General features: G+C 42.1%; 1 protein-coding gene across 4 annotated transcripts in view; it reads right to left on the bottom strand.

The window, feature by feature from the left end:
* Positions 1-856: 856 nt before the first annotated feature.
* The window catches only part of ccdc85cb (coiled-coil domain containing 85C, b), a 48130-nt gene continuing 25452 nt past the window's right edge, over positions 857-23534 (bottom strand). Inside the window, exons 2-7 of one of the 4 annotated variants that reach the window (XM_031755201.2) lie at positions 17454-17533; positions 16206-16247; positions 11308-11409; positions 6686-6778; positions 6135-6233; positions 857-4240 (exon numbers count right to left, since the gene is read on the bottom strand). In XM_031755201.2, the coding sequence (XP_031611061.1) occupies positions 4151-4240; positions 6135-6233; positions 6686-6778; positions 11308-11409; positions 16206-16247; positions 17454-17533 (506 nt within the window). In that variant the 3' untranslated portion in view covers positions 857-4150. Of the gene's footprint in view, positions 4241-6134; positions 6234-6685; positions 6779-11307; positions 11413-16205; positions 16248-17453; positions 17534-23534 lie in introns of all 4 variants that reach the window. The other 3 variants (XM_031755200.2, XM_031755202.2, XM_031755203.2) reach the window with 3 other exon arrangements.

Genomic DNA, 23534 nt, shown 5'->3' with positions numbered 1-23534 from the left:
GGAAAAAATACTTAGTTGATGCCAGAGGTCAGAGGTAAGAGGAGAATGTTTTGACTACAGGCTACAGTGACTCAAATAACCAGTCATTACAACCAAGGTATGCAGAAGAGCATCTCTGAACATACAATTATATTATACAGCGCCAAATCACAACAGCAGTCGCCTCAAGGAGCTTTATATTGTAAGGTAGACCCTACAATAATACATACAGAGAAAAACCCAACAATCATATGATCCACTATGAGCAAGCACTTTGGTGACAGTGGGAAGGAAAAACTCCCTTTTAACAGGAAGAAATCTCCGGCAGAACCAGGCTCAGGGAGGGGCGGGGCCATCTGCTGCGACCGGTTGGGGTGAGAGAAGGAAGACAGGCTAAAGACACGCTGTGAGTGAGAAAGGTGACTGAAGAAGAAACACTCAGTGCATCATGGGAATTCCCCAGCAGCCTACACCTATGGCAGGGAGGATTCAGGGTCACCTGATCCAGCACAAACTATATGCTATGAGCATCATTTAAATGCCACATTTAAAAGCCTGTCTGAGTATTGTCGCTGACCATGTCCATTTTTCACCATAAATGTGCAACCGTCAAATCTGCAGAAACTGTCACCCTATCCTGCAAACGTGGACCAAAATCACTGTTTTGTTTTCAACATCTTCTTTAAAACTACGCCAAGAATTAAGGCAGATTTGAAGAGAACAGGGGTACCTAATAAATTGGCCAGTGGTATGCATTCCAGTGTTTGGTTGTACATTTTCATTTCCGCTGTTCCGCCACCAGAGGGCAGCCTACCTCATCTAGTGAGGAAAAAAAAAAGTGTAGTGCATGCTTAAATAAAGACAGCCGTTCACATCATCATTAAGCAACTTGTTTATTTTCTTCCAAATGTTTCTAAAAGTGTCCTATTTCATGTTTTCGGTCTCACCAGCGAAATATTCACCTTTATTGGTGAAACCACGAAAAGAGGTTCCAGTCATGCTAGTTACTACAGGAATAGACATTTACACTGTAGAGTCTAGGTTTCTGTATTGTGGTTTTAGCATATAGGCAGGAAAAAAACACTACAGATGCTCCCCCCCCAATATACAGCTGGGTCCAAATTAAAACACATGAAGAAAACAGTGCGGCACGTCTCAAATCATTTGCCATATATAAAGTATTCAAAATTGTATAATGGCTTCAAATCGGTTCCTAGAAAAAAAGGACACTTAAAAAAAAAAAAAAAAAATCAGACTTTGATTATTATTATTATTATTATTATTATATATATGTATATATATTTTAACCCTTTAATTGAGAGTACCAAGGTGGACAAACGGGTAGCCTCAGAAATGTTCTAATTTGGAACAAATAACACTAGAGATGGGAGAGCCTGAGCTGTCGAGTCACTCGGCAAACTCATCAGACAACTTTAATATCACGAAATCCATCTGATGAGTTTAAAACGTGACCGTTCAGTTACCAACTGCGCTCCCATCTCTATCTTACTATGTTACACCTGGCAATAAATACACTGACAAACAGTATTTGTTCATTCTGACATCAAGAAATTTTTTTTTTGTTTTAAATGTTAGTGTTTTATGGTACAGAGACATCAAAGGGAAGACTTATCTCATATTCTAAGAAAGAAAAAAATAACTTCAATAAAACATGCACTGCATAAACACACCTGCTGAATCCATGATGTGAGAAACGGTCTAATATCCATCTATGTGACTATTTTTCTTTCCTTATGTTATCGTCAGAGATACAGTGGTGTGAAAAAGTCTTTGCCCCATTCCTGATTTTCTACTGTTTTGCATATTTGTTACACTTACATATTTTGGATCATCAAACACATTTTAATATTAGGCAAAAACAGCCCGAGTAAGTATAAAACACCGTTTTTAAATGGTGATTTCACTGATTAAGGGAGAAAAGTTATCCAAACCTATCTGTTCCTGTGTGAAAAAGTAATTGCCCCTGTTGTTAAATCAGGAATTAACTGTGATTAACCACAGTTCAGTTAAAAAACCCCCCCAAAAAAACAGTTCAGTTTCACTAAACACACTCGGGCCTGATTATTGGCAGACCTGTTGAGTCGAGAAATCACTCAAATAGAACCTGTCTGACAAAGTGCAGCAGGCTAAAAGATCTCAAAAAGCAACACATCATGCTACGATTCGAAGAAACACCTGAGAAACAAAGTTGCTGACAGCTATCAGTCTGGAAAGGGTCACAGCGGCGGTGTGATGGGCTGGGGCTGTTTAGCTGCCTCAGGAGGAAGACTTGCTGTTGTAAATGGAGCCATGAATTCTGCCGTCTACCAAAACATCCTACAGATGTCCAGCCATCTGTTTGTGACCTCAAGCTGAAGCGCACTTGGGTTCTGCAGTAGGACAGTGACCCAAAACACACCAGCAATATCACCTCTGAATGGCTTAAGCAAAATAAAATGAAGCCTTTGGAGTGGCCTAATCAAAGGCGGCTCATGCTCGAAAAACCTCCATTGTGACTGAATTACAACAATTCTGCAAAGATGAGAGGGCCAACATTCCTCCACAGCGCTGTCAAAGACTCACTGCCAGTTATTGTGAATGCTTGATTACAGTTGTTGCTGCTTTATTGCTGTTTTTGCTGCCCAACCAGTTATTAGGTTACCAGTTATCACTTTTTCCACACAGGACCATGCAGGATTAGATTTTTTTCCCCCTTAGTAATAAACACCTCATATTTAAAAACTGCATTTTGTGTTTAATTGGGTTACCTTTATCTAGTATTTAAATTTGTTTGATGATCTGAAACCTGCAACTGTGACAAACATGCACTTTTCACACCACTGTAAAAAAAAAAAAAAAAAAAAAAAGATTCAGAGCAGATCAAACTGATCGGGGAGGTTCAGTGTATTTTAGTTACAGCAATTACATTTTATTTTGGATGGATTCAGAAAATGTCTTCAGCAGCCTTCAATCGGGCTGTAACCAGGGTTCAATGGCCGAAAAAAAGAGAGGATTCACAGGCAGATGCTACAGCTCCAACCATTCAGTCTCCTCCCACACAGACTCACACCCTTAAACACACTCACACACATGTGCGCACAGTCACAGATGGGCAAAGGTAAAGCTGTAGCCCTCCCAACCTGAGAGAATGATTGTCAAGCATGCACACAGCATACAATTTTTAGCTCATTTCACAAAAGTAAGAAAATTTATCTGTTCCTTAATAAACAGAGCGAGACGGCAGATTCAGAATGGCCCGGATAACAAACGTTACAGAGAGAAGGAGTAAGAGCAATTCATCTGGAAAAGAACAATAATAATAATAACAATGACAATAATAAAAAAAAGTGTATTACCAAAAGCAAACCCTGTTTAAGGTCTGTGTGTGTGTGTACGTAGGTGTGTATGTGTGTGCTTTTTAAAACTCAATTCTTGATCACATGGCCACGCTAGAATACAAAATAAAGTCAAATCAACAGAAACAATGAAGTAATGCTATGGTTTTATACATAATATACACGAGTTAACAGTGATCTCTAGACTTTATTATCCATAGACTTGTCTTACGAGCAAAAAGGCGCTAGGTCACAGTGGGTTTCACCTGGCTAACATTATAGAATGCTAATGCTAGTTATACTCATTGACCGCTGGAGGAAGTGGGGAGGCGGGGTCATACATGTGACAGGAGCTTGGGAGGGGATGGGGGTGTCTCTCTCTATAGAAGCTAGTATTAATTGCCTCACTGTTGCCAACTTCTGCCCCCCCCCACCCGCCTCACCTGTGCTCGAAACCACGTCTCATCCCTAGCTTATTACAGCTCAGCTAAGCTCTAAAGGACCGAAAGCGGAGTGTGTTTGTTTACAGAGAGAAAACAGAAAGCCTCCAAACCGATGCAGAAAAGTGGCGGATTGGTGACACTAGCTGCCGGCTGTCAACATGTCAGCGCAGAGATCCAAAGACATATACAGGCAACGTTGTTCACGTGAACAACGAGACTAACAGGTCCATTCTGTGGCCAGTCTCAAGAGAGTGTTTGTCGGAGGAATGCCGGGTGCTGTTGGCAGGAGGGAGCACGGTGGCGTGACGGGTCCGTGTAGGTGCAGGTGGGAAGGTGGCGTTTCAGGTGAGTATGGATCCTGATATCTCTCCGTCTCTCTCTAGGGGTGATATGCTACAGCGGGCCTTTGAACTGGTTACCAGAGAGGTGCTGTCTGACGGACAGCTTTGATCCTGCTGCATCACCCAGTTTTCTCCACACCACCTGCGAACAGAAGAGGAGAGAAGAGGAGCTGAGCGAGGAAGAGGAACAGCGAGAGAAAGACGGGCAGACACAGAGAGTGGAAAGAAAAGACTTTCTTCTTCAAGAGGGAAAACTTCAAATGCCCACAGTTTGACTTTGAGCTGGGAAGACTACACACACACACACACACACACACACACACACACACACACACACACACACACACACACGCACACACACTACAGTAGAGCTTCAGTACAGTGCAGAAGTCTCGAGCTTCTTTATATTTTGCTTTCAAGGAGCCAGATTTTTTCATAATTTTTTTAAGTGAGCAATAGTTCTCCAGCCTTTCTGAAGGTCTTTCAAAGTTTCCCTTTGGACTTGTTCTACAGTTGAAACGTCTACTGTTCACTGAAACCTGATCAGAAATGACTTCAGTAGAAGGGGGGGGGGCATTCTTAAGGAGGCAGACAGGCTGAGGTGGGTGTGAAAAATAAGATGCAACAGGTCTGATCGATGTGATGAACTAAACTAACAACAGTGAGTGCCTACAGCGATCTGTAAAACACGGTGGAGGCTCTGTCATGGTTTGGGGCAGCGTTTCAACCAGTGCTGTTGGAGATTTATGTAATTTTAAAGGGTGAAAAGAACAGTGAGGTTTTAACCCACCGTGTAGCACCATCTGGAAAATGTCTGACTGACAACAGCTTCATTTTTCAGCATGACAACAATCCCAAACACACTCCCAGTGCAGTAAAAGCATACACGTATAGAAAAAGCACACAATGGAGCCGTATCAGTCATGGACAGGCCTTCCTTCTCAACATTACTGAAGCAGTGTGGGATCAAAAAGCAGCCATGAATGGCCTTCAGGAAGCCTGGAGAACTATTCCTGAACACCACTTTAAGAAATGCTGCTTAAGAGAGTTATTAAGGAATAAAGGTGGACACATCGAATATTGACTTTTAAGCTCTTTGGAGTTATCCCAACTGTTTTATTGCCTCTTATATACTGTATATGTCTGAACATTTCAATGAAGCACTGCACCTATTTTCCATTTCCATCAAAGTATAAAGACAAGGACTGGACTCTATCTCAGTCCGTGTCCTCTCTCCGGTGCTGAAATCTCTCTGTGAAAGTGAGAGGGGCCCCTGCGAGACCCCGGTGATGTTACAGAGGTACTATTGTAGTGCTTCACCATTCCTGGTCTGTCACATACCTCTGCAGGGCCCAGATAACCCGATTCTCGTACTCGCTCTAATCAGCAGACCTTTTTATCCTGGGAAAGGCCTTTTCAGCACAGACAGAGAAAGATGAGGGGAAAATGAGAGATGGAAGAATAGAAGGGTGAGGTGGAGGAGTGCTATTGGGAGGGAGGAGGGGGTGGTGCTCTTTTTCCTGCCGCATCAGTTTAATTGCTCTGACAGCTCAACTATGAGCCTCTATACTTTGGGCTTTCAGCTTTGGAGTGGAAAAGGGGGGCACAAAAAGAGAGACAGAGGGATGGATAGAAAGAAAGAGGGAGTGCTGCTGTGTCATTCCAAACCAAATGAGCCCAAACGAGTTCCTCATTAGCAAAAAAGGCTCAAAACTGACCTGATTTGAATCTAGTAGAATGAATTTAAAACGCTAATGAACAGACTGACTGAATTTACAACTATAAAATTCCTAGTTTTTCCATTGTTACACTAAATCTGCATATAGTGCATTTTATTTTATTGGCACTACATCAGTGACAAACCTGTGGTGTGATTAGCTAAGTGGTTCTGCAGTGATGGCAACAGACCTGTGTGAGTGCTCAGACACCCACCTAGCCCCCCACTTTCAGGCTCTCCAATAATCATGACAACACACAGACAATTAGAATAAAGACCGGGATACGAGTACATCTGTGGGAGCAGGAGGTGCACTTACATTGCACATCTCTCGCACAATGGCCTTCTCTTTCTCGCTGAGATCATCCTCATAGTCCTCAGGAACCTGCTTATCCAAGTTCTCGTGGACCTCCAGCACCTGATGGCAGACACAGAGTTGGACATGTGTCATTTTCCTTCTGTACCTACATAACTATGATAGGCAACGCATAATTGTCAATGTGTTCTTGGTTTTTTTTCCATAGCACTACAAGCCTGACCCACATGAACATGAACTTAAGTACTTTTAGGCGTGATCTGGCGCTACTTTATCTGCTAATATAATGCTACCCCCTCTTAACACTTTAAGAGAGGGTAGCATTATATTAGTAACAAATGTGGGGAAAAACAGTTCAAATGTGTTTTTCCCACATTTGGACTGTCACGCTGGTCTAGGCCGTGCAGCTATGCCATAATAGCCTTCAGGCATCATCCTGCAAATTCTCCAGGAACTGCACTATGATAGCATCACAGCTGCATCAGTGATACAAAAGCTGTAACACTGTTTACCAACAGTTATACCCTGTGATTGATTTCCCTGACTAATATCACCTTCATGGCATGGACCACAGCCTCAGGCTTTTGGACACAGGACAGATAGCCTGTGGCTGGAGAGGACTCGCTTGTTGGTAGGCGTCCAGTCCCCTAAGAGGAGAGGAAAAAAAAGAGTGAGAGAAAGAAACAATAACATAAGGTACAATGAGAAGATGTTAGGGAGCGGGAGAACTGTGACAGAGGTTAAGAGGCAGGTGTAAACCTGCACCAGCCAGGACATCTGCAAAGAGCCCTTCATTTGAGTCAAGATACCAAAAAAAGGCCCCACTCTTCCCATCAGGGGGCATCTGTTCGGATTTAAAAAGAGAGTATTCCTGTACTGTCGCACTGAAAATGTCACCCCCTTCATACCCGCTCAAATCACCTATCCTCCACTGGTGTTTTTCTTCCCTGTTTCTTTTGTATTCCACTCCCTCCTCTGGTCTGCTACCTGCACAGTGTGATTTAACCTGGTGTGACGGGAGCAGCCAGCCAGGAAGGGGACTGGGGGGGCTTTGCTTGACTCATCACCACCCCCCTCCCGGTTAGTTCCAGACAGTGGGTCTCTGTCTGAGGGACACAGAGATTGCTGGGATACACAATGGGTCCCATTCACTGTAACCTGGCATCGGGGTCCTGCATTAGACACAGATCCCTGGCTCTGTTAGCCTGGGTTAAATTCTCTGCTCACTAGTGAAGCTCCTGTCAGCTCCCTCCATGCCCACTGGCCCCATTTGGGTGCCAGAATGATCCCACGTAACCTGATAGCACGGAGATAAAATAATAATCCCACTGCAGCCAAGAGGACCGATTTGTGGAAACTGCCCAGCAGTTTATTCACATCACATAAACCGCACGAAGCACTGATTTACGTCTAGAGGCTTTTGGCCATACAAACCAATAAGAAAAGTATTCTTTTGACCATTGGACAGGAAAACATCAATGTGGCAGATTTATAGGGAAAAAAAAAGAAAGAAAAAAAAAGAGCTTAACGGCACGTTTCCATGTTTTTAAGCATAAGCTGATGTTATCCTCAGACAGGTTGAGTATTATATTTACAAGCTCTGACATGAGAAAAATAGAATGAAAGTGAATGTGAGTGTACATTTGTACATTTGCCAGTGCTTGAACTGACCCAGTGTCTTAGTTTACCATTTATGACATCCACTTAATTACATACAGTACCAGAAAAGCTTGGACTGGTTTGATACTTGATGTAATCCAGTGCAGATGCCAGTCCAAGCCCCCTTTTTTGCACATATTTAGTATATTAAATTTACCCACTCTTTCTTTTTGCCTGTGTGGATTCCAGGGTTTCTCTTTAAATCTGCAACTGTCTGATCAAAGAGCAGCTAAACAACACAGCAAATTCAGCCAGACATGCGAGGGAAACATTTTGTTTAGCATTCAACAAACACAGTTGAGTTCGCTCGCTGCAACAGCTGCTCGCTCATGTTTGACCTAAAAATTACGTTTGCAGAACTTTCTGTGTGTAAAAACACATAATACAAAAGACAAATGGAATTGTTTTTAAAATGTATGCCATTTATGATATCCAATTACCTGTATGTGCATCACCAAGACCTATTCATACTTTACAAGCGCTTCAATTTTCCAGTGAGTTAAGACTGTGTCTTTATACCAACAAAAGGTCACAGTGGACTTTGGTCTGACTGAAAGTATGAATGTATAAATCACTGTTAAGCCTTTTGTGATATTCTAATATTTGAAATATGTAAACATTTACTGCAAGCATTTGCCAAGAGCAGTGCAGTCAAGAAAAGGATTTGGACACAGATAGCTCGGGGCAGTGTTTACTGCTCGTAAGACTGTAAGCATCTCCTGCATTAACAGGGCTGATTTGGGCCATTGCAGCAAGAGGCGGGCAGGGGGACAAACACTGTCAGGAGCATTGGTTTGAAGTTTAAACATACGAAAATGAGCACAGACTGTTGAGCGTCTTCTATTTGACAATGTCATGCACGCTCACTGACCTGAAACTTTGAGCATTACAAAGAAGTGAATATAGAGGATGAGCTGATCGATTGGGAGGGACACACACAACTAAGAGTCCACTTCACTGAAGTCATTCTGAAGTCCCACATCTCATCCTTGCTTTTATGCCTTCTTTCCCTGCTCCCCAACATGAACTGGACAAACTACAGAGCTCAACGTTAGTGCTGTTCTGTGGGCTTGTCACAAACAAAGCCATTAGCAGACAAAGCTAAAAAATAAAATAAAAATTAAACAAAATCTGCCTTTATTGTATAATTTAAGAACCCATAAGAACATATTACAGTCATGGTGGTGGATTATTTTACTGTCAAATAGCTCCAGACGAGCCATTTCTCACCGCTTTATCGCTGCACTAAGCTAAGCTAAGCTAGGCTAACTGACAACTAGCAGCTATTAGCTTGCCACTCTGTTTATTTCCTCTCTTCTCTCTCTGAAGAAGAGTTTTACAGCTTTTTATATTTATATAAGCATATATAGAAATATGTGTATTTTAGAGTTATTTTTACAGAGCGGAGAGTATGAGAGAAATATAACAGAGCACTTCATGTATTGTATTTATTATAACATTTTACAGCTTGCATTGTATTGTTACTTATGGAAGCCCGTTTTCGCCACTAAAAAAACAAAACAAAACAACACAACAACAACAACAACAACAACAACAACAACAACAACAACAACAAAAAAACAGTATCCATAACTCGAAAGTTTGAGTTCTTTTCTCGAAATTTCGAGTTCTTTTCTCGAAATTTCGAGTTATTAACTCTAAGTCAAAATTTCTAGCTACTTTTCTCAAAATTTCGAGTTAATAATTCAAAATTTCGAGTTAGCGTTGCCAATCCGTAATCTACATGATTGTTGTCATTACCTTGTTACCCGGAAGCTGAAGTCCTCAGCTACAAATGCTACAGCTAAGCTACTAGTATTACAGCCAGTCATGAATGCAGAAATTGCTGATTATTTTCAGCGTGGCTTCACAAATGATGAAATCCTTGTGTTATTAGCTGAATCACATGGCGTTACTATCACCAAACGTACACTCGAAAGCACCAATTTGTTGCGATCCAGTTTTGAGTGTGCATTCCATGTAGATTACTGATTGGCAGAGCTAACTCGAAATTTCGAGTTATTAAACTCAAAATTTTGAGAAAAGTCGAAATTTCAAGTTAATAAGTCGTTCAATCTAAAAAGCAACATTTATAATCTTAGAAATATTTAAATATAAATATAAAGCATAAAATAATAATCTAAATCTAAACATTAGCGAAGCGTAACAGCTAGTTTGCAAGAAAATGTTACTATAACGATCATAGGATATGTACATACATAAACTATCTCCTCCCTAACAGAACGACAGTTCAGAACAAAATCTGAACAAATATTGTCACACATACTTATTAATATCGATATATTTTTTTCGATTTATATTAAATCCCAATTCTTTGGATTTTCTGATATGTACATTTCATCATCTCAATGTTATGTTCATCGCTTGCGTTTGTTCGGCCTACGTCACCCATATATAATTTAACAGTCACCAAAATTGATATGGACTGAATTTTTAAGACGCACCACTAAATACACAATGAAATGATGAATACATGAAACAATGAATAAAAAGCGTTGCTGCTAATAATTCTAATTTAACAATACATAAAACTCTTTTAATACCAAATACATGATGCTAATGCTACAAGGCTAAGCAAAAATATAGTTACATGATGATTTAATCAAATATATCCAACATTTTTTAAGATGACTACATATTTTTTCACTACACAACACGTCTGTTAAATGTCTTATTCATAGCACATGCCAAAAGTTTAACCTTATTTCATCTAAAACTACACTGTAAATATGGGCAAACTACAATTCACAATTTACCCCTGTGCTGCAACCTGACCCTGTGATTACAACAAAATATATGAATATACATTTTTTAACACAAGGAAGATTTAGTCTTCTGAGTAGCGGCATAGCCCGACTCTGACCTTCCTTAATTGCCAATCCTCTCCTCCCGAAGACATTGGCAGGGTTAAGGGTGGAGGTGGAGTGTAGAGGGTTATTATTTTCATAGTGGAATTTTGTTCAAACAAGCTCCAGGGAGGAAGAAAAAGCAGGGACAGGATATGAGGAAGAGTGCTGACTAAGTTAAATTTCTATCCTGGTCTCTGCCTTAGTTTCTCTTCTGTCTAAGACTCTGTCTGGATCATCCCCCTTATGCCCCATTTCCTTTCACTCCTTTTCTTCTCCCTCTCTCTTTTTTCTTCCTTCTGTCACGTGTAAGCGAGAGCGAGGTTGCCCGTGGAGGTTTAATTGGAGTGTGAGAAGTAAAGTGAATTAGAGCTGACTTGACTTGATTTTGCTATGGAGGCATTGGCATAGCGCTCCCTACAATTAAGCATGTGCATGTCTGTGTGCAATTAAGCCCTGTCTCTTTATGTAACCACATCTGTATAAGCAGTGTCATAGCGCTGACTGATTGCTGTGACTATTGTCTTAGCGGTTAGTGTGAGCGTGTATTCATCTAAGCATGTCAGTGTGAATCTTAGTATAGGTGGTTAGCCTTCTCCATATTTGTGTGTTTGCGTATGTGTGCGTGTGTCAGTCTTCTGATTACTGACCATGTGCATGGCTTCCTGGCGCTGGGGCAGTGAGGACAGCTGGGACTCTGAGTGGTACAGAGTCATTCCCTTCCTCAGGGCACGAAGGTCACCTGGGTTACACTGCTGGGCACAAACGGTCACAAAACAAACACCAAAGGAAAAAAAAAGAAAAATAAGACTTTAATGCCAGGTTTACCTAAAATGACCCAAAGAGTGGCTTCACTGCTAATAAATCAAAGTTAATAATCCAAGACAGGGTGCAAACACACAGGTAATCCTGGCAGTTTGTTCACTTTGGGATTTAGTACTAATTTTACCTTAATATTCATTCTGACAATTTTTTTAAAAAATCAGTGTATTTGCCTCTATGAGAGATATTTTAACATAAAAACGGCCACTTTTTTACTCAAATACTCAAAATCCTGAGGTACTCGCAAGTACCATCACCAACATTCACCCAGTTTTGTGCACATAAACAGAGAAAACACTGCCTGTGAAGCAATTTTACACTGATTTGCTTTTTTTGCATATGTGACACTTTGTTCAGCATCTTTGTTACTACCCAGGTTTTGCCCGTTGGTATTTCCATCCAAGGGGTTTATTAAAGTCTTTGGCTGCGTCTCCCTCACCATACAAGGCACTTTTCCTCATCATCACTCTCACGCCATTGCTCATGTGCAGAAGTATCCCGTTTTGCCTTCATTGAGGTTCACTACATAGGGGCAACATGCCCAATATTTGTCCTCATTAGCAGCCAAAGACCACTGGTTCCTGGGGGGCAGTTACCAGCCCAGCTTCGCTCTGCAGGCAGGGACACGGCAAACACCACTGTTCCTTGTGACATTTCTCGTGTCGCGCACTAGTGTTCCCTCTGTGCGTGGCGCGGTGCATGAACACACGTGATGCCTGGGAGCACTCGGCTATAAATAACCCGTTGAGCTGTGGGTGTGTGTCTATGAATGCACGGACATTGTGCTGTGTTGTCTGCCTTTGTATTATCTTTGTGTGTATGTGTGTGTGTGTGTGTGTGTGTAACGCACTCAGGTCCACGCTCACATACACAAAGCCACAATCAGCATTCCCCTCGTCTTCCCCGTCCTTTGATATTCCTGCTCCTCTTCTCTCCTCCAACTCAGTATCCTTGTAATGTTCCTCTAACCTTTTCCAGTCCTCCCCCTGGCGCTTCTTGATCTATCCTTTCGGTTTCCATATTCATGCCCTCAATAGTGCACCTTTTCTGACATCTCTATAAGCTTTGTGTCTGGTAACCTTAAATGTCAAAATCAGGAGGGGTGACATAAACGCATAGTTGATCACCTGAATAAGAAGGCTTGCTAAAGAGTTTTACGTTACCGATGCAGACCTCTCCCTGAGTCTAGCTTTTCATTTAACCATCACACGTCTCCAACTTTACTTCCCACCCCGACATGACCTTGACCGCTGAGACCAGCAAAGCCATTTGTTTGCCAGACAGCTGAGGACAGTTGGCTCGCTGCAGTCTTCCTGGCTAGAATTCAGGGCCCCTGCATCTTTATCCATCCATCACAATGTTCTTGGTGCTGACGGGAAGATGCTGTGGATGTCTTGCATCGTTTCCTGTTTGAGTTATGAGGGGCAGGGGTGATGCCACTCTGACAAAAGGGTAGGAAGGACAGCGGGATGCTCCTCCAGAGCCGTGATTTAATCAAATACAGGATAGAAACTGTTAAATCAGAGTAACTCATGCTAGACTGAAATAAGAAGCGTTTCCTTATCACAGTTACACCGTTAGGCAGTTGTGCTGTACATCATATACCAGTGCGGTATGGATGCTAATCTGGGACACGTAGCTTTAGCCTCAGTATTTTTGCATCTGAAATCAATGACCTGGTCTTTAAACTTAAATACGTCGCTCCTCCATCATTATTGTTAACCTAATTATGCCATGAATGCAAAGCCTGACAGTCATAAGATTAAGTGTTTGAGAGTTTGGGGCTTATTACAGTGACTCAGGGGACGGAGCATCATCTGACATACAGATCATTACGCGCTTACACTTGTCAATTTCATGACAAAGTGTCAGTGTGGACTGAGGAAGAGCGCATGAGTGCTTCACACACTGCAGTGAGTTGACAAAAGATATTTTCTCCGCAGGTCTGAGTCTCTCTCAACGACGGTACAAATTTCTGACATTGGGTGATAAAATTGCTTTGGGTTGCAAGCTCCCAGATGCAAAGTTTACAAGATGCCTGACTCACCCTGACCGAAACCAAACAGTATTTACCAAGAGTGAACTTCCGACAATGTCCGGACCAGATTATCTCAACATCGTCCGGAGTTTGTGTGCGAGCTCGACTAGAGACAAGTAACAGCTGGAAGGAATGGGAGAGCTGAGTGGGAGAAAGCCTGAGGAGGATGCGCGTGTCTGAGCATGTCTGTGTGTGTGCGTCTGAGTGCACACACCTGTTTTTCTAATTGTGTTTACACCTGGGCTGTGTAGGCCCTTGTTAATGTTAATATCCACAGTGGGATCCTGCTGTTAACTCCCTCCACGCTCCCTTTAGTATGGTTAAAATACCTCAGCCAAGCTGGTCTGGAGGGTCAGCATTCCTGCACTAAGAGGCCATTGTTTCCTGTAGCTTAACACAAGTTTCGCTGGGCCGGTTTCATAACACAGGAAGTTAGGCAATACAATCCACTGGGGAAGATAATCCATTGTAACAATTGAACCTGCTAATATGCACACACGTCATCAGGTAGGATATTATGAAATCTAACTGAATGGTAAACTTCAGTAATTCTTATTTTCACCCAATATTTTACTGTTATCACCCCTGTGGGAAAGTCATGTTTAGTAACAACAACCAGAGATTACAGATTCAGATTTTACAGCTTCAGACTGACAGTCCTTCATTGTTCAGTTGCACTCCCACAACAGTTTCGGCCATGCATAACAGATGCCTGAATCTACCTGGCTTGCCCCCCCGGATCTTTAATTATTCAGCCCTCCAGACGTCTCGACAAGCTAGGACAGGCGTGTGTCATTTATGCACCAAAGCACAACATAGCATTCATTCACTTAAGTTACCTTGTACCAAACACTGTGCGGTGCAGTTCCAAGGACAGATAAAAGCTTTCTTGCCAAGAAAGGCCACGTACAAGCAAGGGCCACCCGTGTTCATTCATTAGCACGGCATGCTAGCAGCACAGAAAGGAAACCCCTGGACACAGAAGCTACAGCCCTGCAAGGCGGCGCATTTAACTTCCCGTGTTCTCGGAAAACCGGCACAATCACAAGGTGACTCATTTCTGTGGTAATGTTTGTCAATTAACTTTACTGTATTACGAAAAGTTGGAGATCAATATCAATATTAGGTGTGTATCGATGATATGAAGTCATACCAGAAACCGGTTAGTTTAGCACTACAGGAAGAGAGGGAGTGATGGGGACAAAGCTTGTTTGAGTCTGTTCTGATAACACTCTCTCTCATGATTTAACCACTGACAAGTTACAGAAGTTATGTGTTGTTCAACTTTTTTTTTTTTTTTTTTTTTTAAATAGTATAAAAACATGAGATATATTATGTTAATTAGCAAGTTCTAAGTGTTAATAATACTGGTAGGTTGTGTTAGCACTTTGAACCACAGACAGTGGGTGTAGCTTTCAGGTCCGAAAAGTAAATCCAAAGTGTTTTTTACGGTGGCCCTGAGAGGCCAAACGGATTGCAACTTAAGAAAACACCAGCAATAAGAAAAACGCTGCAAAAACAAAACACAACAGAAATAGAAAAAACAAAAATGGAAATAGGAAAAAATTGATTTCCAAAGCACAAGGTTAGTGTTTCTGGGGAGACAATAACCTGACGGACCAGTTGCAGGAACCAAAACATGCTAGGTAGGTGTGTTTCAATCTCAGGATTCATAAAATACTGATGACGGATTTTTAGGCTACTAGTTAGGCTAACACACTTACCTCTCATCTTTTCTTTCCTCACAAAACTAATAGATCCGCCACTTCTTTTTAAGTGTCTCTCAGTGCAATTCTTAGCATATTTTGGTTCCTGGAACTGGTCCGTCGGGTTATTGTCTCCCCAGAAACTCTTCCTTTGTGCTTTTGGAAATCTGTTTTTTCCTATTTCTCTTTTTTCTATTTCTGTTGTGTTTTGTGTGATTTTGCACCGTTTTTCTTATTGCTGGTGTTTTCTTAAGTTGCAGTCCGTTTGACCTCTCAGGGCCACCGTAGTTTTTGCTTAAAAGCCTCACAAAATGATTTCAGGTCCTGTAATTTATGTGAAAATGGCTTTCTGAGTTGGCTTGTGTAAATACTTTACAGCTGAGTTTATGGGCTCAGTTGCTCATTTTGGGTCATGAAGATTAAGTGTATTTCGTAAGTCCTGGTCATGTTTCAAACTGGAGGATTATCTGCGGTATGCTCATTAGCTAACGATGTGATATTGACAAATTCATAGCCGATGAGCAAGTGGTTTGACGGTCAGACCCACCCCTCCTCGTCATATTAGATTTGTTTTTTTTACCAAAGTGGAAATGGTTTCTTCAGAAGCCAGCGGATGATGTTTGCCACAGTCTTGCTAGCGTCTAGCCTTTATGCTAAGCTAAAAAAAAAAAACTACAGGCTGTTATGTCATAATAACTTAATCCCATCAAGGGAACAAATAATCATATTCTTACCCTTTAAACATTACCACAGAGGTGATTCCTTGTCTGAAAGGCACAACATAAAACATTACTGCAATGAGTCGCCTTGCCTTGTACAGCTGCTGCTTTGACAGTGTCAGCCCTCTACAGAAGAGAAAGCAAGAAGCTCAAAGATGTGAAAAGTCCCACCAGCAAACGAGTAAAAAGAGTGAAAGGGCAAAACAGACTGAACCAACCGGCCAGCAGAAGAGCCAACAAACACAGACATCACAGAAGATTACCTTTCTCGTCTGTATTTGCGATAAGCTATAGCGGCTATAAGCCTAGGGAGAGAAAAACATAATGGTGGAATGGTTTATTATGTTGTTTCACTCTGTGAGGAGCCATGAATAACAGCAATGGAAGCAACTGTTTTGCTGATGGATTTAAACACATAAAATTAAGGTAATGTATTTGTAAAAAAAATAAAATCAGTCCCGACAGTTTCACATTTTGCACTGCATTTGAACACATTCATATCCCAACCTCAAGTCTACAGAAAACAACGTGGGCAAAAACTATAAGGCGCGAGTTCATATACTTGGACTGCTGTGAGATAATGTGTAACACCTAATTGTAGCACGTAAGAGATAATTATGAGGATCGTTTAGGTTTCATGTCAGTGATAACAACCTACACTCTGCCTACATATGAATCTGCTGGGATATAAGTGGGGAAAAAAAAGACTTCAAATTATAGTGTGAAATTCACCCTCGTCTCTGTGCAACCTGATTTGCATTCAAACGAACCGACTCGCATCATAAAATGATGCGATAAAATTAAAGAGGCCAAACTATAAACTTAGAGCCTGAGCTGGTTTGTTTTTTTTTGCTTTTTTGCCAATAATTAGTCGAACACTTCATGAATCCGAGTTCCCCTCACGTGACCAGATTAGTGTGCTTCAGTTTCATCATCTGCTGTTTGTGCTCGACTGCGTAAACACACCTCCGCAGACTGACATGTGACCTTCTGGTGAACCACACCAGCATTCCACACCCCCCCACCCCGTTTTTGCACACACACCCTCCCTCACCGAGCCCTCCATCCTCCAAATTTGGGAGAAGTCAGAGCAAGGTCAACTTTGGGGATAAATCCTTTACTCTGTCACTGTCACTTAATGCCTCTTTTCCCTTCTTTTTCCTCCTCTCATCTCTCCTCCGCTCCCACAGTTCGCCTCGGGGGCTAACATCAGTGCACGCTACTGAAGCTTACTGACTCCCTATGAATTAAACATGGATAAACATATTCTCCAACTAACAAGGAGCCCGTTGCAAGGGGGGGCTTCACAGAAGCATTAGGCAATGATTTTATGTCATCGCAGCTTCCTGTCACGTGTTGAGGATGAGTTAAAAAGTCACACAAGAGGAGTTTAGCGAGGGTATAGTTTAGACGGAAACTCAAGTGGGCTAATTGCATGTCTGAAGCTGAGCAAAGGAGCGAGCACGCCGGCGTGGTACGTGTGCCTGTGTGTGTGCTTGTGCAAGCCTCACCTGTGAGAGGAGCTTATTGTTATCGTCTTCCAGTATCCGCACTTTCGTCTCCAGCTGCCTGATGTAGTTGGAGGAAGAATCTGGAGGAGGGATGAAGAGGAAAAAAAGAGAGGAGGAGAAGTGATTAGCATTTCAAAGACCTCAAGCGGAAAACGGGCAGGCAGGGCCACTGAGGCAGAAGGACCACAGAGAGCTCCAGAGGTTGCTGTGCAGTTTGAGAAGCACATCATATCCTTGTGAAAGAGCAGCGTCCCAATGAGGACCTTCACAACATAGTCAAGTGTAAAGCTCAAATGTCTTTTTATGGTCTCCCTTGACACCACCCACTCTCACTCTACTGCCTTTTTTTTTGTTTTCATCTGAAATGTCACACGATACGTTTTCTTTCAGACGCACAAAATGTAAAGAGGTTTTCCAAACCTTTGGTAAGTGTACTTACTGATCAGTACTTACTAAAAATAATGTGACTGTGCAGTTGGATTACCCGTTTACGCTCTGCCCGACTCTGCTGGGATCAGCTGGTTAGCCAAACAATTTTTGCCAACAGGGATTTTGTAAAGTGCCCTCATGTGGACAAGCTATGCAACATCAACACTTATAAAAACATTCAAGTGCATTTCTCCAACTGATTCGTTGATCAAGCGGAAGAAACTTGATGGATGACTAGATGTCTGTTTTAAATACCCATACCGATATATTTGCAAATAGCTAATATTAGCTAATATGCTAGCTCTGACACTCAAAAATCTAAAAATATTAAATTGGCACTCCAACAAAAGCTACAAATTCTCCCTCCTTTTACATTTTTGCACTATGGATGCAAATGCTGGTATGGGCTTATATCAGCTCTGGTGACTTAAAAAAAAAAAAAGATGGCATCAGCTTTAAGCTGGCTAAAAAAGTTTTATAATAGTAGTAAAGAGTTGACCCCTATTTTTAATTTTCTAGTAATCTTAGTTGATCCAAGTATTGGTTCCATCCCCAAATTCAAGCCTATTGGTCGCTTTGCAAAATAATTTCTTGCAGCTGATGTCAAAGGTCAAGTGTGCGCGCTGACCCGTTTTTTGACCCCATACTCGACCGCTTTTTCCTTTACCAACTTGGTGCACATTTCTCCTGTACTCTGTATGAAAGAGAGCCAACTGTCATATTTGAGATTCGTCACACTGTCTGTGCTCTGCACATCTGACAGTCTAACTGCAGCCTAATTATCCCACAGAGGTTTACACAACCATAGTTGATCCCGATAAAGCGGCACTCTGTGCTGACTTGAATCAACTTTACCGAGTTCAAATCAGGGACGGGAGCTGATGTGAAGCGCGGAGGTGCAGTTTGACTCTGCAGGTGCCAGGGAGCCTGTTATCTAAAAAGGCATGTTTAATTTACAGAGAGAGATGAAAGCCGAGTTATGCACAGGAGCCGCGCTCTGGTAGCTACTCGGGAGCACAACACCGCACGCACGGCTTTATTTTGTTTTATTTTCTAAGTGGAATTAAAGAGAGGCTGAGAGCGGCGACGGCGGGGAAGCTGCTGATGAAAATGATGGGTTGAGGTTTAACAAGATGCACATGAGGACTCACAGCTGCAGGGTACCGCACACGCAAATGAAACAAAGCTTCTCGCATCTGTTTGGCAACTCTTGTCTTAGTTTGGCTCGACTTAAATGACCCTCACAAGTCCAACACGTATTTAAAGTCGACAAGCACTTTGCAAGCAGGGGGCACCACTGTTCACAAATCAGCCCACTCGAACGCCAACCCGAATTCAGCAGGTTTGCAGTTACATGCACACAGCCACAGATGCTATCAGTTTCAGACATACTTTATGCAAACAGCAGGATGTTTCTAAACACGTCAGACAGCATACACACTCAGCTGTCTGCAGATCCATGAAGTCTTGGTCAAGCTTATGCTTAACTGGTGTCCTAAATCTACCTTACATTATCGATGCAGAACAACATTTTCAGAACTGAATCTGGAGCCTGTAAGTGTTCTCATGTCAGAATCGGTGCTCTGTATTAAATGCACTTTACCAGGACAGCAGTGGTAAAGCCCTGTTGTCTTTTATTCAACTACTGTTGTGTTTTATCTTCTTTTGCTTCATTTTTCTTTGTGTAATAATATAAAAGTAGTATGAAGAAAGGGAATTTAAAAAATATATCCTATCTTAAAACAAATTTTTGAGATTCACAGGATCACCGATCTTTTTCCCACAATTTGAAAGCAGACAGAGCCAAGTCCAATCGGTCTAACCCCATGACTTTTTTTTTTTTGTTAAGGGCCAGTGCAGACAACACTGGACACCTACAGGAGGCCACAGTGGGACTCTGGCCAGATCTAGTAATCCTCTCTTACTGCCTTGTGACACTCTAATCTGTATTCATCTGCTTGCCTGACCTGCAGCCAGATCTCAAGCTGATTAGGATGAAGGTTCCTCAGCGTTCAGTCAGCAAACAACAAACGGAGAAGACTCTGAAGGGGGAGGGGGGGCAGAAAATGGATGTTAACTGCTGCTTTTCTCCCCCAGTGTTGTGTATATTGAGATTATTCACAGGGATTTGGATTTAACCATCAGTGTTCGAACAAACTCGTATTTTTATCTTCTTAAGACCAAATAAATAACAATAAGATGTAAAGATGTGCAATCGAAGGTAAATATTGGTGCAGTTTTCCATTTTAACTAGAAAAACAGAACAAAAACAGAATTGGCCCTAAGTGATGGGTTCCACAGACGCGAGCATGAACAGCTTCTTCACATACCACAGCACCATCCCTCCCCTTCTACTCCCCACAAGCCTTTGATGTGTTATAGGAGGCTAAATCTCAAAGTGCATCCCTTCAGCATCACGCACGGCATGATTAAGTTGTCTTTCTCAAATATGTGCAGATCTGCTATGGGAACATTCACAAGAACACACACACACACACGCACGCACACACACACACACAGTGCACGTGCTCAGAGCTGCAGGAATCTGCTCGTGGAATCTGGCCGTCACCCTCTCTCTTTAACACCCAGCTCCAGAGAGTCATCCTGGTGGGAGAAGGGTCAGGCAATTAAACTGTTCCCTGGCTCCCCTGCCACTCCTTCATCCTTTTATCCCCGCAGCCCCTCCAGCAACACATCCTCTCCCCTGCATCACTCGTCCACAAGGAAACGCTACAGATCATACAGAGATCACACAGCCGAGCCAAAATAACCGCCCTTCGAAACTCCGCTCGGTGCATCTACTCTTTCATGCACACACACAGCCCAACAAAAACAGGATCATGGCCGTTATTATTCATGCACAGCCTGAACGCAATCTTAAACAGGTGAATAAGTGAGTAGAAGATTCTGTGAAGCAGTGAAATATTTCCAACTAGGCTGTAAACAATGCAGCATGAGAGAACGCGGGAGGCCCTGAGAGAGAGAGGAAAACCCGGCCTTTACGTGAGCTATTTTTATATCTGTGCTACTGTTGTTTACCCGCTGAATTGAGCTGACGTGAGACTGTATATATATCTGTGTGCGTGCCGGACAAAAGGTGACACACACGGCGGCACGAGTCCATCCCCCCTCTCAGCGCGTCACTTTTTATCACGTCAGTGCCACTGTGACCCACTTCCAGCAGCCACTCCCCTCCTTACCTCCACTTCACTCCCCCTTTTCCCTCCATTTCTCCATTTTACTACATCCCATTACTTTAACGACTCTCTCCATTACAGCTCTTTTGCTGCTCTGAAAGAAAGAAAAAAAGGGCAGTTTTGAAGAGACTGGCCTGATATGATGTCACGACAATAAAAACACATATGAGGCAGTTAATGTGACTGAAAATAGAGTTACAAAAAGTTGTTGTGACCCCGTTATAAAAAAGGGTCTGGCCTCCACTAGCTCCCGTTTGTTTGCTACAAGGCTCCAGGCAGCCTATGCCCATCTGTCTATAACAGCCCATCTTGCGGTCTTTGCTGCACACCTCTAGCAGACAAAAATATCTGCGAGCCAAATCACAAGTGAAACAAGTGTGGAATTTAATATTGCACAAGACAGTTTGTGTTATAGTATGAACTGAACTTGAGAAATGTAACGCATAATGGTTAAGGCAAGTCTGGTTTTCTTATAGTTGCTTATGTCTATTCAGTGTTACACTGCACTGAATGCACTGAAGGCTGAAACGTGTTAAATGGACTCCTTTTGCCATAAAAAAAATAAAGACCTTTAAAATAATTTAAATCCATGTTGGAACCTCTGAGGCTGAAACCTGCAGCCAGTGCACTTGTGCCAAAAACCGCAGTTCTTCATATAGCCACTTGAGGGCGTCTCTAAATACAAGTCAATCAAGCATAGACTCCCTATGTTTAAAAGACCAACTTTACAGAACAAATAAACAAGTTTATAAACTTTTTATACAAGTTTGTAAAACTGTTAAACTCTAAGAAAAAAAGTGTTGCATTTTTCTCCTTTTGCATCAACAGTATGGTGGTCAATTTGACCCATTTAAATGATATATTAAGGCTTAAATTGTTAGGTGTTTGGCTACTTTGAGCAACAGTTAATCAGGTCGCTACCAGAAGTTGGCCGTCCACTTTAGTCAGTAAGTGATTTTATCCTAAGCTAAGTGGCTAAGTAATAAAGCTAATGCTAGCTAACAATTACTCCAGACCTTTTGTCCAAATGTGGCACATCTGGTTTAGAAACAAATAAATAAAAACAAACAAAAACAAGTTAGCAACAGCCAACTGTAGGCTTCATAGCAAAAGTCCACAAACCAATGGGTGACGTGTCTGTGTCCATCTTTTATATACAGTCTTAATTTCAAGACTTTTCAATAAGTGTGAGATTTTGTACGTTACACTGCTGATTAGCAGGATAAGGTGGGAACATTGCAGCATTTCACAACACAAACAAACGTGAACCCTCTCATAAAACTGTGCTCCGCCGCGCCACAACTGGTCAAACCTCCAGAGAGTTCCTTTGGTTTCTGTTTGAGTACTCTTATCTTCCAGGATGATTTATATAGCCTGCACTGAATCACCTCATAATGATAATGTATCATCCACAAGAAATGGCAGAATTAGTGTCACTGTGATGGATAGCGTATGTATAATATCATTCTCCTCCTTAAATTTGTAGCCTGCTTTTCCATCTCTTCATTAGTTCTTTTTCTCTATTACACCCTCAGTGCATATGTTTCAAACCCCAGAGTGGAACAAAAGGTACGCCTGATGTTATCGGAGGTCATGGCAGAAGAGGGAGCTGCTACAATTATATTGACGAGTCTTAAAATTAGACCACACATATACATTTACAATCGACATTGGGCAGATAGTGGCGGGAATATTACAAAAACCAGCCTCCGAGGTCTTTGTTACATCAAAGTAGCTTTGGTAAAACAGTATGGTTAAAAAGGACCAGGCTTTGGAATCCCCTTATGTTTTCAAGTCAGATCCCAGGGCTGTTTAGAAAGCCTGCAGTGCATTGAAATCACTCTGCTTTTATTATTCCTGGCTCGGCTCTGGCTTTCATCTCCTATTCACAGCTGTATCTCAGTGTTTTAGTGCAGAGACATGTATATTCTCTCAGCGACGTACATGCGTGCGTGTGTGTGCGCGCGTGTGTGTGTGCGTGTGTGTAGCATGTATGAGTGCTTATGCACAACATTTTGAAGACAGGGAATGCATGTGGGCTGCATGGGTGTCTAAGCTGACAGTGTGAGCTCGTGTGGGAGGGTGGAAGAATGAGTGAGAGGGTTCGTGCGAGAAAGGGGATTTTTTTTTTTTTAACCCATCTGTGATTACACTAATCTATCTATATCTATCTGTGTGTGTGTGTGTGTGTGTGTGTGTGTGTGTGTGTGTGTGTGTGTGTGTGTGTGTGTGTGTGTGTGTACACACATGTGTTCAAGGCAGGAATAGGTTGGGTCAATTACCTCAAGATGTTGAAGAAAATGAAACGGTATGGACTGTTTCTCCTTTTTTTTCTCTACACTTACACCCGAGTCAGTGGTCAAATCAGTTCCACTGGTTACATAAAGCTAAAGTCGTTATACTAAAATAGCTCTATTAACCGGCAACTTTTAAAATCTCAGTTTGGAACGGGCCG

Source organism: Oreochromis aureus, linkage group 15 (assembly GCF_013358895.1).
Source record: "Oreochromis aureus strain Israel breed Guangdong linkage group 15, ZZ_aureus, whole genome shotgun sequence".
NCBI lineage: Eukaryota > Metazoa > Chordata > Actinopteri > Cichliformes > Cichlidae > Oreochromis > Oreochromis aureus.
Note: the sequence above shows the minus strand (reverse complement) of the source record. Positions and strands in the feature narration are given on the sequence as shown.